This window comes from Talpa occidentalis, unplaced genomic scaffold (assembly GCF_014898055.3).
Source record: "Talpa occidentalis isolate TD23 unplaced genomic scaffold, MPIMG_talOcc4v2.1 talOcc4.4, whole genome shotgun sequence".
Lineage (NCBI taxonomy): Eukaryota > Metazoa > Chordata > Mammalia > Eulipotyphla > Talpidae > Talpa > Talpa occidentalis.
Genome location: NW_023604295.1, coordinates 76,690,057 through 76,709,200, shown reverse-complemented (window position 1 = coordinate 76,709,200; position 19,144 = coordinate 76,690,057). Strand labels below are relative to the sequence as shown.

The 19,144-nt window shown below is 44.5% G+C and overlaps 1 protein-coding gene across 4 annotated transcripts in view; it reads right to left on the bottom strand.

The window, feature by feature from the left end:
* Positions 1 to 567: 567 nt before the first annotated feature.
* SLC7A14 (solute carrier family 7 member 14) overlaps positions 568 to 19,144 on the bottom strand; it is an 89,125-nt gene continuing 70,548 nt past the window's right edge. For all 4 annotated transcript variants that reach the window (XM_054700712.1, XM_037525710.2, XM_054700713.1 and 1 more), the window contains 3 exons: positions 17,483 to 17,691; positions 14,486 to 15,363; positions 568 to 2,750 (listed from right to left, as the gene is read on the bottom strand). In XM_054700712.1, coding sequence (XP_054556687.1) covers positions 2,428 to 2,750; positions 14,486 to 15,363; positions 17,483 to 17,691 — 1,410 coding nt within the window. In that variant the 3' untranslated portion in view covers positions 568 to 2,427. The remainder of the gene's footprint in view (positions 2,751 to 14,485; positions 15,364 to 17,482; positions 17,692 to 19,144) is intronic.

The following is a 19,144-nucleotide window of genomic DNA, read 5'->3' as shown; positions in this document are numbered from 1 at the left end:
TAACTTGGAGTATGAATATAGTTTGTCAGCTCCTTGCACAGGCTGAGGTCGCTGCTGTCCCTGCTCCTGAGGTACAACCTTTTCTGCGTCATACTCCCACATCTTCCCTTGCCTCCCCACCAGACCACTGTCACTTCACTACCCAAACCTCACTAGGAAAGAGAAGATCCTTCACCCATATTCAGATTTTGTTATTTTCCACTCATATTTCATTTTGAACATTTTGAATGAATAGAGATAGCCCCCATCCTACCTGTCTGGGTGTATCGCAAGTCTAACAAAATGTAATTTAATTGGGCAGATTTGTTAGACTTACAACCAGCTCAAGGCTTCATTTCTACACAAATTGCTGATAATTGCTTTACACTGAATCCCCAAGGATGCATTTCACGGCCCAGGCACAGTATCCTTATGGTTAAGTTTAGGGGAGAGAAAACAGGGTATTGCCATTTTATTACTTTAAAATGACAAAACGACCCCACAAAACCAGCATTCTAAACATTTACTGTTGAGGAATGAAAAGGATCTAGAAAACAGTAGTTTTTTTGAATTCAGTAACATACATTGGGTATTGGTGTAATATGCAATTTATTTGAAAGCATAATTAAAAAAAATAGTTTCAATTGATTTTTTCCCCCCTCTTACTATGTTAAAGCTCAGTGCAATCAACTGTGAGAACTTGCCAGGTTTGCTTGTTTTATCTACATTTATCAGCTCCAGTGCTACTCATTATGTGGACTGTGAGTCCAAGGGCAGATGTTATACTTCTTTTCATTCCCATTACTTGTTACTAATTGGTACATTCTCAATCAGTGTTGAGTGAAGAAATGGACTTTTACCTCCTCTCCATAATCCAAAGGCATGCCAAGATGGCAGAAGCCCCACCCTTAAAAAAAGAATAGACCTAAACATTAGTCAGTGCATTCTGAAAACCTTTTGGCATCACCCTAATTCAGGAGAGAAAGAGCAAGGAATTTGCTACATTTCTCCCCTTTCAGGAAATTCTCTTAAAGATATTAGCTTGATCTGAATGGTGCCTTCACATCCTTTTCCACACATCTTGGCTCAACCTTGGGGATCCCTGGCACCCAAGAGTAGAATTTATAGCCCATGTGTTTTCCTGCTGCAAATACTCTCATCTACCTTGTTTCTGATAACATCCCTTTAGGAGCCCCTCTTGTGGCCCAGATTTAGACCTTACCAGGTAGATATCTCAGGTAGATATCTTTCTGGGCTTCAAAAAACTACTCTGGGAAATAACAGGAGAAATACATGTCTGAAAGTGAGCTATCCTAGAGGAGAAAGGCTCAGAGCTGAAATGCGATCCCAGGGAATGCCAATACCTAAGTAGCTGGGCTTCAGCATTTTTATGGAACCCACTAATCAAGTGGTTGCCGATCTCAAAAAAAGAGACAGAATTTATAATTTTAGAAATCTGATAGAGAATTTGCAATGTGATCTCAGTGACTGGGTCACTTCTCCTTGTAAAGATTTTTATCTGAGTATAAAACAAATGGCCTGCTTCTTCAAGGCATATTAATGCCATGAAATCATGCTTCAGTTTTGCCCTCTTTTCTCCTATCTGTAGGATCTTACAGTCTGGTAGAAGAGAAGGCATGACAGAGCGTTCATTTCTGCCAATGCCCTTCTGGCCTTCCCCACAAAAAAAAAATGGTTATTTAATATTTTCTGGGCATTTCAATATTTTTTGATGGTGTTTTGACCATGTTTTTGGGTCTGCATATCTGCTTTATGGTGAATCTGGATCTTTTGGGGGACATGGTCTCAGAATTCTTGACCTTTTCTGGATCCCAGAATGATAGTTTGGAGACTGAGAACCTTGGTGAATAAAAGTAATATGTGTCTTCTGTATGAATTTGTTTTTGTGAGCTTTCTGGACACAGTGCTGCTTGCTGAGGAGGTGCCAAATCTCCCTGGCCCACCTGGCCTGGGGAGCTGCTCTCAGCTGGGCGGACCGAGGGCAGATCTCTGCCCTTGTGGTCCAGGGGTCGAAATGTTGCCCTGTGCCCACACCCACCTGCTTTGGCACATCTCCAGGAAGAGCTGCAGCCTCACTGTCATTGAGTCTGCTCCTTGCTTCTAGGGATCTCAGTGAGAAGCAAAAAGATTCAACCAGCAAAGCAATGACTCAGAAAATAATTTACTGCCATCAGCAATGACAGTTGCTCTCAAGATAGAGTTTCTTGTTTAATTTATTTTACAAGAGGACCAGTTGTGGGACCCAGGATAAACCCTTCTGCAGAATATCTCGAAGAACAAAAGTAGCAAATGACAGACTATGACTGGGGACTGACTTTGGGGAAGGCTGGATTTTTGAAATGAAAGCCAAAAGAGTTTTCACCTTCTAGCCCACAGGTTGAGTTACTGAAAATAAATCATTTCTACACATTTCTTGTGTGTTTGCTGCTATTCTGGAGAGTAATCTAACTCATCATTTGCAATCAGGGCCTCTGAGTTCTGTTTGTGTTTGCTTTTGCTCTTTGCTTTGCTACTTGTCCGGGTGTTTGCCTTTGCATCTGACATCTGTTGGTAATGGAAGCCTTTGTCTTCTGCCGGCCCGCCCCAGTTCTCCTGGCTCTCGCCTTCTGTGGCGTAGGAGAAGCCTTCCTCCACCGAGAAAGGGTCGTCCACGTCATAGCGCTGGTACATGCTTTGGTGCAGGGCCTCTTCTCGGGCGCTGATTTCCAAGGTGCTGTTCCAGATGCCGTACCCAAAATAAATGAGCATACCTGCAAGGGGGGTGGGGAGAAGGCAACATGAATAAGCAGTTGTTTGGGGGATCCTCAGGACTAGCAGGGAGATCTCCCTCAATGGTGAAAGCTGAACTGGCAGTGGTTGTGTTTTCTTAGGTCCACACAATATTTTAAAATGACTTAAATTGGATGCCATTAAAACAATCTGGAGGCCTTACATTAAGCACTCTGCATTTATAGCTTTTGCTAAAGAAGTTAGAAGATTTGACAATGCTGTGCTTGCACACCTGTACAGCAACTTTTGGCTGGAGGTGAGAACTAGCTGCCTTGTTGGACAGGATATGCCATTCAGTTCCCTCCACTCATGTAGGGGCCATACAGAAATTTGCATTTTGTATCCTCAGTTAAATATGTAGGGATCAGAAATAGTGTATTCCCCATTTTCTCATAACATTTTATTACCCTATGCCACCACTTAGGGACTCTATCTTTTATTTCACCACTTACAAATGTTTATATATTAATTCTTTGATTTCTCTTGCCATTTTTCTCTCATCAAAAGCATAATATATTACTGCCACTTAGAGCTGTCAATTTTCTTTTGTGTGTCTTCAGAACAGCTAGTGCATGCCATGGCTACGGTCCTTACTGCACAGGGTGATTCTATTTTATAGACTGTAGAAAACTGAAACTTAAGTTTTCAGTTTGTTGAATGAATGAATGAGTCCTAAGGAACATGAAATGTCCAGAGCAACTTCCTGCTGTAATGTCATTCCAAGCAAAGAATTAATAATTAGAAATTTGCCTTCTTAATTAATACAAAACATTAATATGGGCACATGGTTCATTTTCACTAGAATATAAAAAACAATATATGAAAATTTGAGGCCCCACATTTTCTACCTTGAAAAACTCATGAAGGCCTAGGGCCTGGGAGGCCATAGGACATGATGATTAAGAGTGTAAAGTCTGGGTTCAAATCCTGTCTCCTTCACTTTTGGTTGTGTAACCTGGGATCAATTACTTAGCCTCAGTTTTCTGTTAAGCCACTAGAATTACTGTACCTAAAACATGGGGTTGCCATAAGCACGAAAAAAGACAGAAGGTGGTTCTCCACCCGAGCTGCACCTGAGGATCACCTGGGAGCTTTTGAACCATGCTGGTACCCCAGCCCCGCCACTGGACCTCCTAATTTCACTGTCCTGCAGCGGGACCTAAGCAGAGAGATGTTCCTAAACCTTCAAAGATGATTCCAGTGCTTGGCCAACGCTGAGAATCCTTGATCAGGGACCTAAAGTGCCTGCTGCATGGACTCCACTGCTAACTCTGGCCATACTATGGCTTGGCCACTGGGGGAGCGCTCAGTCATGCAACCTGATGCCCCTTGTGAGGGGCCCTGGTCCCTTTGACTCTGCTAACCTTGCTGGTATCTACTGGGCTGTTTGCTTAGAACCGCAGGACTGCTTTCCACGTTGCTGCTTCAGAAATCCGGCTCCCTTTGGAATTTGAAGTGTGTCTTTTTAAGCTTGGATTTCTCCCTCCTTGTCTCGAATGACTTTCTTTCCGCCCCCCTCCTATAACCGTCAGTGAAATCAAGTCTCCAGGAGCCAAAGAAAGCAGAGATTTATAGTCCTAATTGGTAGTAAATCCTAAAGCTAATCATTTGCAGATGTGGCTATTCTCAAATAGCAACTTCCTTTTCCTGAGCCTGTGTCTCTCTTGTCTGTGGGTGGGGTGTGTCAGGGGGATAATATTATGCATCAAACTAAGGCCGCTTTTAAAAGGGCCAGCGTGTTGCTTCTGGAGAACGCTTCTGTTCGAAGCATGTTTGAAATCCGAGCATGATTTCAGGAGACCAAGTGAGATCAGCAGGCACACCCCTCTTTTTGCCCAATTTTCCTTTTGACTCTCTTTTGTCCTCCATATCCAGTTGGGTGCCAAATCTTGTCTTCTACTCCTGCTTGGTACCTATTATATCAGTTCTTTATGATGGCATAAAGTGAGCTATTTCCTTAGTGAACTTAATGCCAATTTTTTCTTTTCACCTTATCCCTAACTTCTCTGCAACTACACAGGTCATTGTTCAAGTGTGGCTTGGCACCTGTGATGACAAGCTTTTCTTTGCCTTCACCAGGTTTTGGGGTGTCAGGCAGATTGATATTTGTGGGAGTTCTCTAAAAGCCTTGGTGTGATTGCTCAGGGAACCGTGTTATTTACAGCTGGAAAAGAGTCTCTAGACCATCCATCTAGTGGAATACCTTAGTGGGATAGACTAAGTCACTTGCTTGGATTTGAGGGACCAAACAGTATTCCACGTAGAGAGGAGAAAGTCTCTCGCGCATCCAGCTTTTCACACTGCCCTGCACTCTGGCTGGTTTATAGATGATGCTTAGTGTAAGTATTCAGGAAGAGGGTGGGTTTATATTTGTTCTTTGGGAAGGAACATGTGTGAGTGTGTGAGTGAGTGAGTGTGTGAGCGTGTGTGTGTGTGTGTGTGTGTGTGTGTGTGTGTGTGTGTGTGGCATGCACGCAGATGCATCGGCTGTGATTACTTTGGGAAAGCACCCCATGGAAAGCTGCCACATAAATATTTATGGACCCTTTAATGTTTGCTCTGTGCTCCCTACAGTTTCAAAGATGTGTCACTTCGTCTTCAAAAATACATTTCAAATATGAGTCCTGTGAACCACGAAGCGACTCTGAGCATGCAGCCTGATGGAATAAATAGCTGGCAGGGCAAAGGCATTCTCTTAAGTCTTGGTGTTCTGTCTGCCTTTATCCTTCTTGCTCTCTGAGGCGATTTAGGAAAAGTGGCGTAAGGCAGAGAAGGATTGGAGAAAAGGAAAAATGGAGTGGGGGCAAAGAAATAGAGGGGAACAAGTAAAGTGAGGGAGGGGAAACAGAAAGAGAGGAGGGAGGGGGAGTTGGAGGGGAGAGAGAGAGAGAGAGAAGAGAGAAAACATGTACTACCATCTGTCACACATAAACAAGGGCTTTGTGTTGGAGGAGTAAACAGAGCTGCTAAAAGCCTCCTGTGTAGAAACAGGGAGTTTTGTTTCTGCTTCTTTTTTCAGTTGGCTAAGAGAACTAAGCATGAGGTAGTTTCTGCAAAATCTGTGGGGGTTCTGGGAATACTGAGTTGTCTAAACTAAACGTCACATGGCACCTCTGGGTGCTGAGTCCCTACGATGATGCCTCGTTTCTGTTGAACCTCTCTTCCAAGGAGCTCACAATGTTATACAAATATTATCTTGTTTAGACTCCTCCTTCCCTGTTGGGGAAGTTATGTGTGTGTTCATAATTATGTGCACTTTGACAAAATAAAGGATTGTCCACATTAACACAGTTATCAGTCAGACTGTGAGCACTTTTGGGTCTCTCCACGTCCCAATCCAATTGTTCTCTAGAGACACGCTTCCCCTTCAACCTCTGGGGGAGGGGACAGATGGAATTTCTGCCCTTGTTCCCTCTTTGCCCTGACTCGAACTCACCCTTTTGCGTCTCCCTGCCAAGGGGTGTTCTCAGAGTGGAATCTTCAGTCTTATCTCCTGGGGGTAACCCTCTCCCCACCAAGCACACCTCTGATGTGTCATCTCTCAGCTCCCATCCCAGAACTTCTATCACAGAAACAGTTTGGCCACACCCAGCACCCCTCAGCCCCTGGCAATGGGGAGAACCAGCTGGCACTGCAAGTGTGTGGTGACACAGAGAGCCCCCGGCCCTGGGTTCCCCTCCTGTCTGTCACCACAATTAGGAAGGAGTCAACAAGCAGCGGTGTGGCAGCTCCTTCCAAAAAGACTTGAGCCTAAGATTTCTGCCTAGGAAAGCCATACACACTGATTATTAAGGTGAACGACAAAACAGGATTGTTCTGGAAGCCAAAGGAACACATAAGAGTGGCCTTGGATACGGTTTAGAGAACTTCAGTTGCCACCTGAACACTTGGACTCATCACTAGTTCCTTCTCAGCCCCCCACTCCCATACCTTTCCTTCCCATAGATTTCCATACGACGGAAACCTCCCATCGTATGGTTCAGCCATAAATATTTTAGTATGTTTCTTTAAAATAGACTCCTTTAAAAAACATAACAGCATCATCATTGCATCTAAAAACTATTACTAATTCCTTAATATCATCTCCTCACTGGCAGTATGACAATTTTCCTGGGCTTTTTATACATGTAGGGAGAAGTTCTTTGACTCAAGAGGTTGTACATTTATTCCCCTGAAGCTCTCTCTGCTCTATAGAGTTGTGGGGCAGTGTGAATTTTCTGTCACTAGGACTGGCTTCATATTCTTTTGTCAACCTTCCAGGAGGCAAAGTTTTATCTTTTGAGTGTGGGTTTGCTTTCAGCAGAAGCCAGAAGTCTTTTAGAAACAAGTCTCAAGAATAAACTGACAAATAATATTTATTTCTATTTGCGTATTTAGTTCTGCTATTTCTTAAAAACTTAGATCCATTGCTTTGGAGTTACTCATCGTCTCTGTACTCACGAGAGGCAGGTGTGATGTGAAAAATCAGAAGGGAACCAGCTTCTGTGCAGCAGCAGGGTGCTGGAGGCCCCCTGCTGGGTTGGAGGTATTTTTAGTTGATGAAGGGGGACCTGAGGGTGGGAGGGGGCCCTCAGGGCAGGGCTAGCTAGCAGCAGATGCAGAAGTGTTTCACTGTTTTAACTATAGATGTGGCTGCACTGGGGCCTATAGGTTGAACGCGGTACCTGGTGAAAGCTAATGCAGTGAGAACTGTGGGAGGTTATTTGCATGGAAGGGAAACAAAAAGAAAGGCTTTAGAACTTTCTTGGTGGAGAATGTTCCTGAAGAGGTTCGGGCTAGGCAAGGTAAAGAATCATGCCATCAGCAATTGAATGGCCTTTCTTTAAGTGACAGAACACTTTATGATCATAAACCCTTTGTGAAGCACTTTCTTGCCCATTATCCCAGGGAAGTTAAGAACCGTGCAATGGATTAGTGATTGAAATGGCACGGGGACTCATATTGCTCAAGCTGAACTGAGGGTTGTCCCTTCCCTCCCAGGTGCCTCTAGGGAAGGGTTAGGAATGCCAAGCCCCATCTGGTGAAACAAGCCTCATTCTGCTTTTGTTGTTCCACCCTGTGCAAAGTAAGCAAATGACCCCAAACCTAAGCGAGAGGGGGCGCGGGAAGGCCGGTCTCTGCATCCTATGGGAGAAAAGAATAATAGCAGATGTCCAAACCTGTGGGCACAAACTCAAGTTGAGGAGCAGCTCCCTGATCTCTGGAGTGCTCGGGGAGGCTCCTGTTCTCCCCAGGCAGCTCCATGTTCAGCCAAGGGGCGGTGGGTCACCTGACTTCAGACGAGGTGGGGCTGCCTCTTCCTGGGGTGCACTTTCCAGCAGGAAGCCCTGCCCGCTGCAGATAACTGAGGCACTTTGTTATGTCCAGAGACTTTTTTATTTTCACTACCCTGGGATTAACTTTCCAAAACAGACATTTGCCCACACAGAAATGAAGACTGGAAGGTAAGGAGAAGGTATCCTTTCCACGCACACCCACCACAACCCCCGCTGATTCCCCTCTTGCTGATTATTTTTTATTAAAAAAAATACCACCACAAGCCCTGTGGATCATAATAACAATAAGGTTTGTTTAATATGGTGTGTCCAGGAAGAGCAGACTTAGGATGGAATGGGTGGATGTGGAGGGTGAGTGTGGGGGGGCGGTTCTCTCCCTGAGCATGCAACTGATCCTACATAAAGGCATATTATGCCTCAATTTCCTTCCCTCAAAATGGAGCTAGGGACCCTAATTTTGTTTGAGGGGTACAGTGGTCATGACACAGAATGCAATCTTCTTAAGAGTATTAAGGAATCCAATAACCCAAGCCAGCAATCCCACTTCTAAACCCAGGGGAAATGTGTCCATGTAGCCACCAAAAATACATACAAGACTGTTCTTAGCAGCTCTATTTCTAACAGTCCCAGACTAGAAACAAGCTAAATGCCCGGGGACACAAGAATGGGTAAATGTACTGTGGGCTATTAACACAGTTGAAAACTGGACAGGTGAGAGATTGGACAGGTGGGAGAATAAACACACTCAAACTGCAAGCAACACAGAGGATGAATCTCCCATAGGAAATGTTGAGGGCCAGCACCCCAACCCCTCTCATCAGGGCTCTGCTTCTGTCCCAGGTGTATAGCCCAGCCTTGCTCCCAGGACCTTCCACCTCTTCCAGGGCCCTCTCTCCCTTTCTAATTTTGTCTCAAAGGAGAGTCAAATTTTCAACTGCTACTGGATGCACAGCAGGGGCGCTCTGCCACTTCCTGGCCAGATCACCCTACCCAGCACAGCGCCTCAGGCACTGCTGCGGATTCGCCTTTGCTCCCTCCTTCCTGGAACTGCATCCCCTGGGGCATCCTCATCCAGAACTTCATGATTTCCCGCGCTCTTCCGAGCACGATCTTGAGGCCGAAAGTGCCAACTGTGTACTCCTCTGCCTCCATGGAGAACTTCAAATTTATTATGGGACTGGTCACCAGGACTTTGTTTCTTGGTGTGCTGCCAGGTCCCAGTTTCTGACCCCCTTGTTCCCCTTCACTCACATTCACCACAGTGGCTGCTCTGGATCAGTTCCCAATAGGATTTCAGGCCCTGTCTCAGGTAAAGACCCTAAAGTTTGTCTTCTCTGAAATATTTATGTCTCAGCACAGGCTTTAGGAGACCCATGGCCCAAGCCACTGTCCGGTCCCTACATTTGCAGAAAAAAGTGTGTTTTCTCAGAGGGACTGAAAGCATTCCAAATGAAAACTTGGCAGCCCCCTAGGGGAAGGAGGCCCAAGAGTTGGCCTGAGAGATGATTAATTTATAATAAAGGCCCGCAGGGAATCACAGACCTGAAAAATGCCCTGGAAACATCGAGGTACAGCCTTCTCCCTGGGCCCTGCAAGTTTCACATTCTGAGACTCTGCCCAACCCCTTGAGATCCTCTTCTACAAAACTGCTCTATTTTCAGAGAAAAATGAAGACTGTTCTGAGTTCATTTTGTTGGGATTTTAAACATTTGCTATCTGTATTATTGCCCGTCTGAAGGGAAAGCAACAGTGCTTGGTGAATCTTGTTGGGACTTGTGTCTCATTCCACATTGCAAGTGCAGTCTTGCAAAGGTCAAAAGCTTAGCCAAACACTGTTTCAAAACTGCTATAATTAAGATTCATTTAGAGAAGGTCAGATAAAAAATGTGTCTAAGAAAATTATCAAGTTATGACTCAGCTGAACTATGTAAATCTTCTTTTTTAAAAGTAGCTGATGTTTCATAAGAAGCTCTATTTAAAAATATCTCTACTGTTCTTCCTAGCAAAGCTATGCTGTGAATACAGACATAAAGAAGAAAAATCTGACATTTTGGAAGCTTAGAAGTTGAGAGGTGGGATATTTGAATGAGATCATCAAAGTTTAATAAGCTACCCTTGGGCTGGGGGATTGATAAATTTTATATATGCCAAAAATTACTTTTTTAAAAACGGAATTTTTACGATTAAATTATCTGCCCTGTTTGCTAGTATCTTATTCTTCTCTCTAGATTGGTGGCTTCCAAATTTGAGCAAAGCATCAGAGTCACCTGGATGACTTGTTAACTTAAATTGTCCTTGGAGGTTCTAATTAGGTCCCTCTGGGATGGGACCCAAAATTGTATTGCTAATTAGTTCCCATGTGATATCAGTGCTGCTGATCTGGGACCACTCTTTAAGGAACCAATGTTCTAGATCACTATAAACCTAAAGTATTCACTGACTGCACACTAAAAGTATCTGGGGAACTTAAAAAAAATCTCCAAATGCTTGGTCATACAGAGACAGAATCTCTCTCTCTTTCTCTCTCTCTCTCTCTCTCTCTCTCTCTCTCTCTCTCTCTGGTGTCTAGGAAGTCTTGGACATAGAATATTTCTAAAGCAATTCAGGTGATCCTGATTCAGGCAGCCAAGACTGAGATTCTTTGTTCTTCACAAAGCCTACTCATATACCACTTCAAAGACCATGAGGGCAAAACAACAGCGAGGTACTTGTTGAACTGCAAGCTCCTGTGCCCTCTGTCTGGACAGCCACAAGGTGCAGGATGGCATCCTCCCATGCAGGGAGTAGCACTTTCTGGAAAGAGTTTGAAGTTTGTGCTATCAGCAAGATTACAAAGGCTTCTGGGAGTTTTCTTCTCCCTGATAACTGGGAGGGCAGCCTGAGTCAGAACAGGTTCACGTTGTTCTTTGGTATGTGATAGCTAATCTGGGGGACAATGAATCATTTTTAGATTTTTAAAAGAAAGGCAAGAAAGAAACAATTCTTTCTGCTTTCCCCAATATTTTCTTATTTAAGCTACTAACGCAACCAGAAGGAGGCTAGTAGAATTTTCTGCAGTCTTACAGATGCATAAACTGAGGCCCAACGGAGTTAAGTGAACTTAATCACAAGGTGGTGATGGATCTGTAATTTGAACCAGGCTGTTTCACTCCAAAGACAGGGCCCCTGCCACCTCACCACTTTTGCAGAGGCCTCTGGTGCTCTGGAGACCATTGATACCATGCAGATTGGCCGCATAATTTGTGCATCTCAGTACAAAATAAAGTATTTTGTTAAAAATACTTTAAGAATCTTGACCTACCAAAGATAGAGCTTCCATATGATCCAGCAATTCCACTCCTAGGTATTTACCCAAAGGACACAGAAACATTAATTCCAAAGAGCACCTGCACCCCTATGTTTATAGCAGCACTGTTTACAGTAGCTAAGCTTTGGAAACAGCCCAAATGCCCAAAAATAGATGACTGGATCAAGAAGATGTGGTACATATACACCATGGAATATTACTCAGCATTCAAAAAAGATAAACACATGCAGTTTGCAGCAACATGGATGGAGCTAGAAGGGATTATGCTCAGCGAAATAAGTCAGAAAGAAAAAGAAAAATACTGGATGGTCTCACTCATAGCAGGAATTTAGAAAACCTAAATAAGGGACCAGGAAAAAGACTAATGAATACAAAGTAAAAATCAAAATCAACAAGCAACTATAATCCAGAGACACACTACCAGGGTGGGGAAGGGGAAATGGGGAGAAAAAGGATTAGGGTCAAAATAAGGGGGTGGATGCAGTTGTATGGGGAATATAACCAAAATGAAAATGCAAACATTGTGTGAAGATGAAAAATGATGTAAGAATTATATAAAATAAAATATTAATTTTTTTTTTTTTTTTTAAGAATCCAAGAGGGCAGCAGCAGAGCAATGAACCAGGGTCCTGTACTAAGCACAGCCTCATGCCCATGAAGCCAGCCCTGATGTTATGTCTTAACCTGCACAAACTGCTATCAAACATTCTGCTTAAATAAGAAAGTCTGCTCAGAGGCACCCTAGTGGGGAGTAGGAGCCTCAGATCTGAGAACAGAGTTACTGGATTGTAATAATAGCACAGTGAATAATGTCCTATTATTCCTGTTGACCTCAAGCCTTTATTTAACCTCTCAGGTTCAGTTCATTCATCTGTAAATAAGGAGAGGGCAAATTGGGGCATTTCTAGACCCTCACAGTGTTTCTCAAACTTTTAAAAACTGAATATGTACATACCACATTTCAAACAATCTATCCTATATTTAGTATGATGGCTGTGATCATGGACTCCGAACACACACCAAATGAGTTCTGATTTTGACTCTGCTGTATTGTAACTATGTGACCTCAGTCAAATGCCTCAGTTTCCTCATCTGTAAAATGGAGATTGTTGTAAGGATTAAATAAATTAATATAAGTAAAGCCCTTGAAATAATGACAGATAGGTGATAAGTGCTATATAAGTGCTAATTATTTCTATGAAACATATGGCACCGGTACTAGTACTAGTTTGAACACTCAAATTGCTCAAGATATGGTTTTTCCTTTAATTTGACCCACTTTTAAATTAAAACATAATTATCAGATCCATGAGTATGTATCTTTCCTAGTGCATGTGAAAATTTATAACTATGTATTTTAAAAAGTTCATTCAAATACTCTAAAATCAGTCCATATATTACCAAAATCAGTCCATATATCACCAAACTGTGGGTAACACTGTGTTAGATATTGAAGGCCCCTCCCAGCTTTCATGGCCTAGGAATGAATGAGTAAGTCTATGAGCATTTATGTTTATACTTTCATTCATTGGACGAATACATGACAAAAATATTTCTCCCCACTTTAGTCACTGCTGACCATAGTAGAATCCTTCCATTGGTTAGCTACATGTTCTAGTATAAAAATGTTTAAACAGAGAAGAGAGCTTGTGAAGAAATCACACAAAGTCAAGGGTGTGCCCTTAAGAAATCCCCCTAAAGTTGAATGAGGGAGGAAACATTTAGTGAAAAATTGGGAATACATGCTTATAGGAAGTCATTGCAGGCCATTGGAGGGGAAGCATCTGATGGAAGACACACGCCCTTCCCTTGAGTACCACACTCCCCCACCCCATTTCCTTCTCTCTAAGTATTATCTCATAGGTCAGTTCAAATTCTACTCCCTAAAATTCCTTTCCAGTTGTTCTGTCTAGAAGCTTCTGTTTTCTTATCTGAAGTGTCCTTATAATCATTGAGCACATAGTATGTTCTAGGCACAGAGGATACAGTTTTGAACACCTGTATCACTCAAGATATGGGTGGGTTCCTCATCAATGAGTCTCTATACTGCTTGACCCGGGCTGCATTTGTCCTGCATGTCCTTAAGGAAGAGGCTATTTATTCTATTACTTTCCTATTCTTCGAAGCACCTAAGGATCCTCCTTAACTAAGTACTGTTTACCAGAGACTCCAGGGTTACAAAGTTGTGTAGGGAACATGAAAGTCATAACTTAAAATTAGCCTGCACTTTGCCCTCTCAAGTTATCAAAAGCACCAGACCCCAGCCTTCTCATAATTGTCAGTGCTTGTTTGATATGATGAACTTGTAATGTGAATACATAGTAAAGTGGTCACAGAGGAAAAATCAGAAATCTTGGGACAGGTACAGGACTTCCTGAAGGCCATGAATTTGAGTTTAAAGAACAACTCTAAACACACAGAAAGCTGTGGGTGATGGAGGACCTAACCAAGTCATATTATTTACGGAAGAAGAGAAAATAATGAGGATGATGTGATGATGGTTACTTCTCAAGAGAATGATGGGAATATTGAGGGATGTAGAAGGGAACATGGGAAAAAATGAGAAAACCCTTGTATATTTTACAAAAGTCAGAATGAAATGAGGGATGTTAAATGTTGCCATGATGCAATTGTGTCAGAAAAATTATGCCAACAAATCCACACTTAATTCATCCTTTGCTCATTTTAAAAATTAGGGCATGATTGCCATTTTAATCATAACTATTAAATATAAGATAAATCATTTTAACAGTAATTTTTAGTTTCACACTTTTAGTTTCTAAGATAGAACACGAATCACTTTCCTGCCTTCAGGAAAGCCACATTTCTAAAGTGGCTTAATTTTAAGTGGACTTTCTATGGTACTAATTATCCACTAGAAGTCCATCTAGTATTATTCAATGAAGTGATGGATTGATCAGCATCATTCTTCAGAACCAAGGGTCAAGACCCTAAGAGGCAGAAAGGGCACAACTGGCCTTATTTGATGCTAATGCAGAAAGCAAGTGTTCATAAGAACCAGCCAGGTTTCTCGTGGACCAGAGCCGCCTAGTCTAGCTAGGAGGTCATTTTGGGATAAGCTTGCTCAAGACCTTAAAAAGGAACTCTTAAGGCTCCAAAGGAAGTTGCTTACCCACAAAGCACCAGACTGCAAACCGGATCCATGTGATGGTGGAGAGCTTTAGCATGAGATAGATGTTCACCAGCATGGCAAAGGCGGGCACAAAGGGGAGGCAGGGGGCCATGTAGGGCAGCTTCTTGGGGTTCTCTGGCTGCTGCAGGATCACAAACACCAGGGCGCTGATCAGCAGCACCATCAGAACAACCAGAAGGATGGCCCACCAGCTCTGCTCTGAGATGTAGTCAGAACCAAAGATGATGAAGGAGCAGAAGATGAACATGAGAATGAAGAGCAGGAGCACGCAGATGGTCACCGTGTGCCCTGTCGCTGCTGTGGGCCGATCCATTTTTCCTGGAAGGCCCAACCGGATCCTCATGGTATAGTATCGGGGTCCAATCAGCTTCTTTAACTTGATGAGATAAATGTTTTCAGATTCATCGGCTTCTATGCCTGTGGTCATGTCCACAGTGCCATAGTTCGGGTGGTTGACATTGTAGGTTGTCTTGTCTGATTTCCCTATAAGCATCTCGTTGTCGCCCAAGGATGGTAAGTTCTTGGCCCCACATGTGTTGGTGGCTGGGCCAGAAAACTCTTCCCCTTCACTCACTGGAGAACACACGTCCTTCTCACACTCGGCCAGAATGCCCTCCTTCTTCTTTGTGTGCTCCTCAGACAAGAACTTGACAAAACCATCAATATCACTCTCTGGTTGGTATCGAAGGAGCAAGACACAGACAGACACCAAGGTGTAGGCCAGGAGCGTGCCGATGGACATCATCTCTATGAGGTCTCGCAGGCTGACTAGTAGCGAGAGGAGGGCTGCCAGGAAGCCTGACACGATGCAGGCCACCACTGGCGTCTCTGTGTAGGAGCTCACGTGAGCCAGGAACCTGGAGGGAGGTACACACAGAGGGTTAATGGTGAGCTACAGAGGGTGGCTCCCTCAACACAGCTTAGTGCTTCCTGGCCCCTCTCTGCTAATTTACTTCTGGATTCACTGCTTTTAACACATCTACTATTCCTACTCCTGGATTTGATTCCCTGGAATATAATTTAAAATCAATTTAATTCCTTAGTTTGGGGGCAAACTTTTAAAGTTCCTACTTTGCTATATAATAGGAAGGTTGATTGAATTTGGGAGGTTTGTCAGAAACCAAAATTGTAGGCCAGACATATGTTACTCAAAGTGTGGTGTGTGGATTAGCAGTATAACCTTGGAACTTATTGGAAATTCATATTTTTGGGTTCTACTGGAAATGTTTGTATTACATCAGAATCTCTGGGTTGGAACCCAGCAAACTATGCTTTAAAATACCTCTAGAGGATTCTGATTTATGCCAAAGCTTGAGACGCACTGCACTACAAAATTGCAGGGACTTAGCTGGCACAGTAGCATAACAATTAAGATAATATGCTCACAGATGCAAGCTTAATCCAGCCCATTACCAGCTGGAGAAGATCAACAAGGGCCATTGACAACATTATTTACAACAGCCAAGATAGGGAAGCAACCGATTGCCTCAAAACAGATGCATCAAGAAGATGCATATACACAACGGAATACTACTCAGTGATCAAAAAAAGATAAACTCAGGTCATTTGCAGCAATGTGGATGGAGCTGGAAGGGATTATGCTAAGTGAAATAAGTCAGAAGGAGAAAGACAAATATCAGATGCAGAATATAGAGAAACCAAAGGGTCAGAAGAAAAAAACAGACAAAACTTGCAAGCTGACCAGAAGTCTGAGGCACTCAGCAGGGGATGGGGGAGGGAGAGCAATCAGAACAGGGGAGGCAGGAGCACAGGGGACTGTGGAGATGGATCTATGGTGGTGGGAGAACTACAGGGACTACACCTGAGTGGAGAAATCAAATACCGTTCCCAAAGTAACAAAGATGTAAGAAAATAAATAAATTTATAAATTACTAAAAACAAAAACAACACAGAACTCCCCAAACCAAGGGGCATCGATTCACACAAGACTCTAGACTGTGCTCGGAGCCCAGCATCTTTACTCTTAGTGTTCTTTGACAAAAGCTTCTTAGCAGAAGAACCTTCTGGATATGTGAAGTTGTCAGAAACTTCTTGATCTGCCCAGTTTCCCAAGGACAGCAGCTCTGACCTGACCATGACTTCAGGGGTATGCAGATGAACTGGAGCAGAAGATGAGTTAGCGGAGAAGAGTCTCTGATCTGCACCCCTCAGAGCAACCCAGCCTCTGTGGTTACCCCTTTCCTGTGTGCTTGGAGAAGGCGATCTTTGCCAGCCCCTCATAGGGTGTGCCTTGGGACCCAAAAGATGGGGACCCCTCTGTGCCATGGGCACATAGACCCTAATGGGGGCCAGAAGTGACGATAGGTGGGTGTGGTTAAGAATTCTGACTTTGGAGTCTGATAATCCTAGTTTCAAAGCCTGGCTTCCAGTTCAGCTGGGGTCTAGGGGCAAGTTTTTCCCACCATTTCTGACATCTCGTGTACTCATCTGCAAAATAGAGTGATAATGATGCCTCAGTGGAATAATGGAAAGCACCTCAGAAACACAAACGTCCCGTGAACGGTAGCTATTGTGTTATTGGGTTCTCTTCAGAGGGTCTGATCATCTCTTTGATTGCAGCTTTGAGCTATTGCAACTTTGGAGGAGATGTAGAGAAAGGGGCCATTGCCAGACCCCAGTATGAGGCCAGACCCAACACATCCCTGGGCTGGGTTCTCTCTTCTGAAGGCCACCAATGCAGCAATTTGGCACCTACTGTCTTCACAAAGGCGCACACAAGGTCAGTCAGGAGTGGGGGGCAGCTACGGGAACATGGACATTTGGGCTACACTGAAGAATGACAGTCAAACTCAGGGACTGTTTCAGGCCTCAACCCTTTCCACACAAACTGTCAGATATCTAACAGTCTACTTAACAGGCACTTACATCAAAATCACAGTCAGGCTGTCAGCAGGTGACATTCATCCTGCCCAGGCAAGGCAAAACAGCAGCAATTCCACAGAGCACAGCCCTTACCTGAAAAGGAGCCCATCGCCAGCCATGGCATAAATGACCCTCGGCATCGGGAAGAGCGAGCCCAGCAAACTGACTGACAGTCCCGCCACCGACCCAATGGCGACCACAAATTTTGCAGCATAGAACCCGTGGGCCACAAACATCTCCATGAGTGGCGACTCCGTGTCGATGGCATGATATGGGACCATCAGAGTTAAGATCATGCTCACCTGTTAAAACAAGAGCAAATGTGGCTGGAGGTAGAGAGGACAGACAGCACCGATGGCCGTCCCAGGCGATGGGAAAGCGCCCTGGACCTGGCGTCGGGGGCTGGCGTGGCAGTTTGGATCTGCCGCTTCCTGGCATGGAACTTTTTTCATCCAGTCATTCGTTTTGGTAGAGCTCTTGGTCTCGGTATTTTCTCCCCGCATGTGAATTTAGTGCTTTGAATCATATCACCTTATGGCCCTTTCGCCTGGAGGAGTAAGTCTGCAGGACGGAGCCTGAGAAAGGCTTGCGCCCCTGACAGGTCAGTGGTGGGCAGACATTGCAGGAGGAGAGGCAGCAAGGCTCTGGAGCCAGTGCCTGGGAGTTAACCTGAGCATCCTGCTCACAGGGGCAAGACTCATTTCTTTTACTGTCAGGGTCCTACAAAGCCTGGCTTGTACTTCCTATTGCTCCAAAGATCAGAGGTCAAAGCTCCAAAGATAAGTGTGTTGTGAGGCCCACAATCAATTAACTGGTGACACCCAGATGAAGACTTATATTTTAATTTTCCTTTTGTAGTTCAGGCCTAGGACCTTGGCGGGCCAACAAGTTATCGCATCAGTGTGGAATGAGTCCTCCCTTAGGGCTGCAAGACCATCATAAGTTTGCTTCACTGGGAATCACTTGGAGGTCCCAGAGCCCACCTCCTTCCATAGGTCGTAGATCTGCCATCACACCCCACCCTTCAGGATTGGCCCTCGGTTATGGAATTGCCTGTCTTATGGCCAGACCTGGGGCTGCCCTCCGTCCATCTGGTAGAGGAAAGTCCTAGCGTCAAAGGCGGAGTGCAGCCTGATCGGGAGAGAGCCAGTAGCTCCCAGGGAAGCCATGGGCTGCTTGGAGGAGAGCAGGGCGGCCCCCCAGAGCCCAGCCAAGGGCTCTTCTCATGGTGGTGGGATGGCAGCTACCGACTGGCGCTGCTGAAAGCCTATGTGTGTTTCCCAGCAATATCACTACTGGGAATGTGTCTTTGGGGGTGGTGTGTAGTAGGGTGGGCTGGAGGAGAGAGGGTTAGTTCTTACAGCGATGTCTCCTGCCTATACTAAATAAGGATGGGCAAAATGGGCAGGAGCAGTCTGTGGTCTGCAAAGTGCTCTTGTAAGGAAGGAGCTGTGATTATTAGCTGTGTGTGCTGCAAGGGTACACCCTGCAGGTGGGGGTGGGACCAGGGAAGAAGGAGAGGGGAAATGCAGAGGGTCCTGCTGTTCCCCACACCACCACCCAGCCGTGAATGCTCTGTCTGTAGAGACAAAGAAGATGGAGGCACCTGCATGTGTGTCTCCAGGGAAGGTGACAATTGACCCCCTGTCAATGTTCAGGTGGAGCCTTCAGCCCTGTCTCCTAGGGGTAACCCCTCCCCACCGAGCACATTTCTCAGCTCCCATCCCAGAACTTCTATCGCAGAAATAGTGTGGA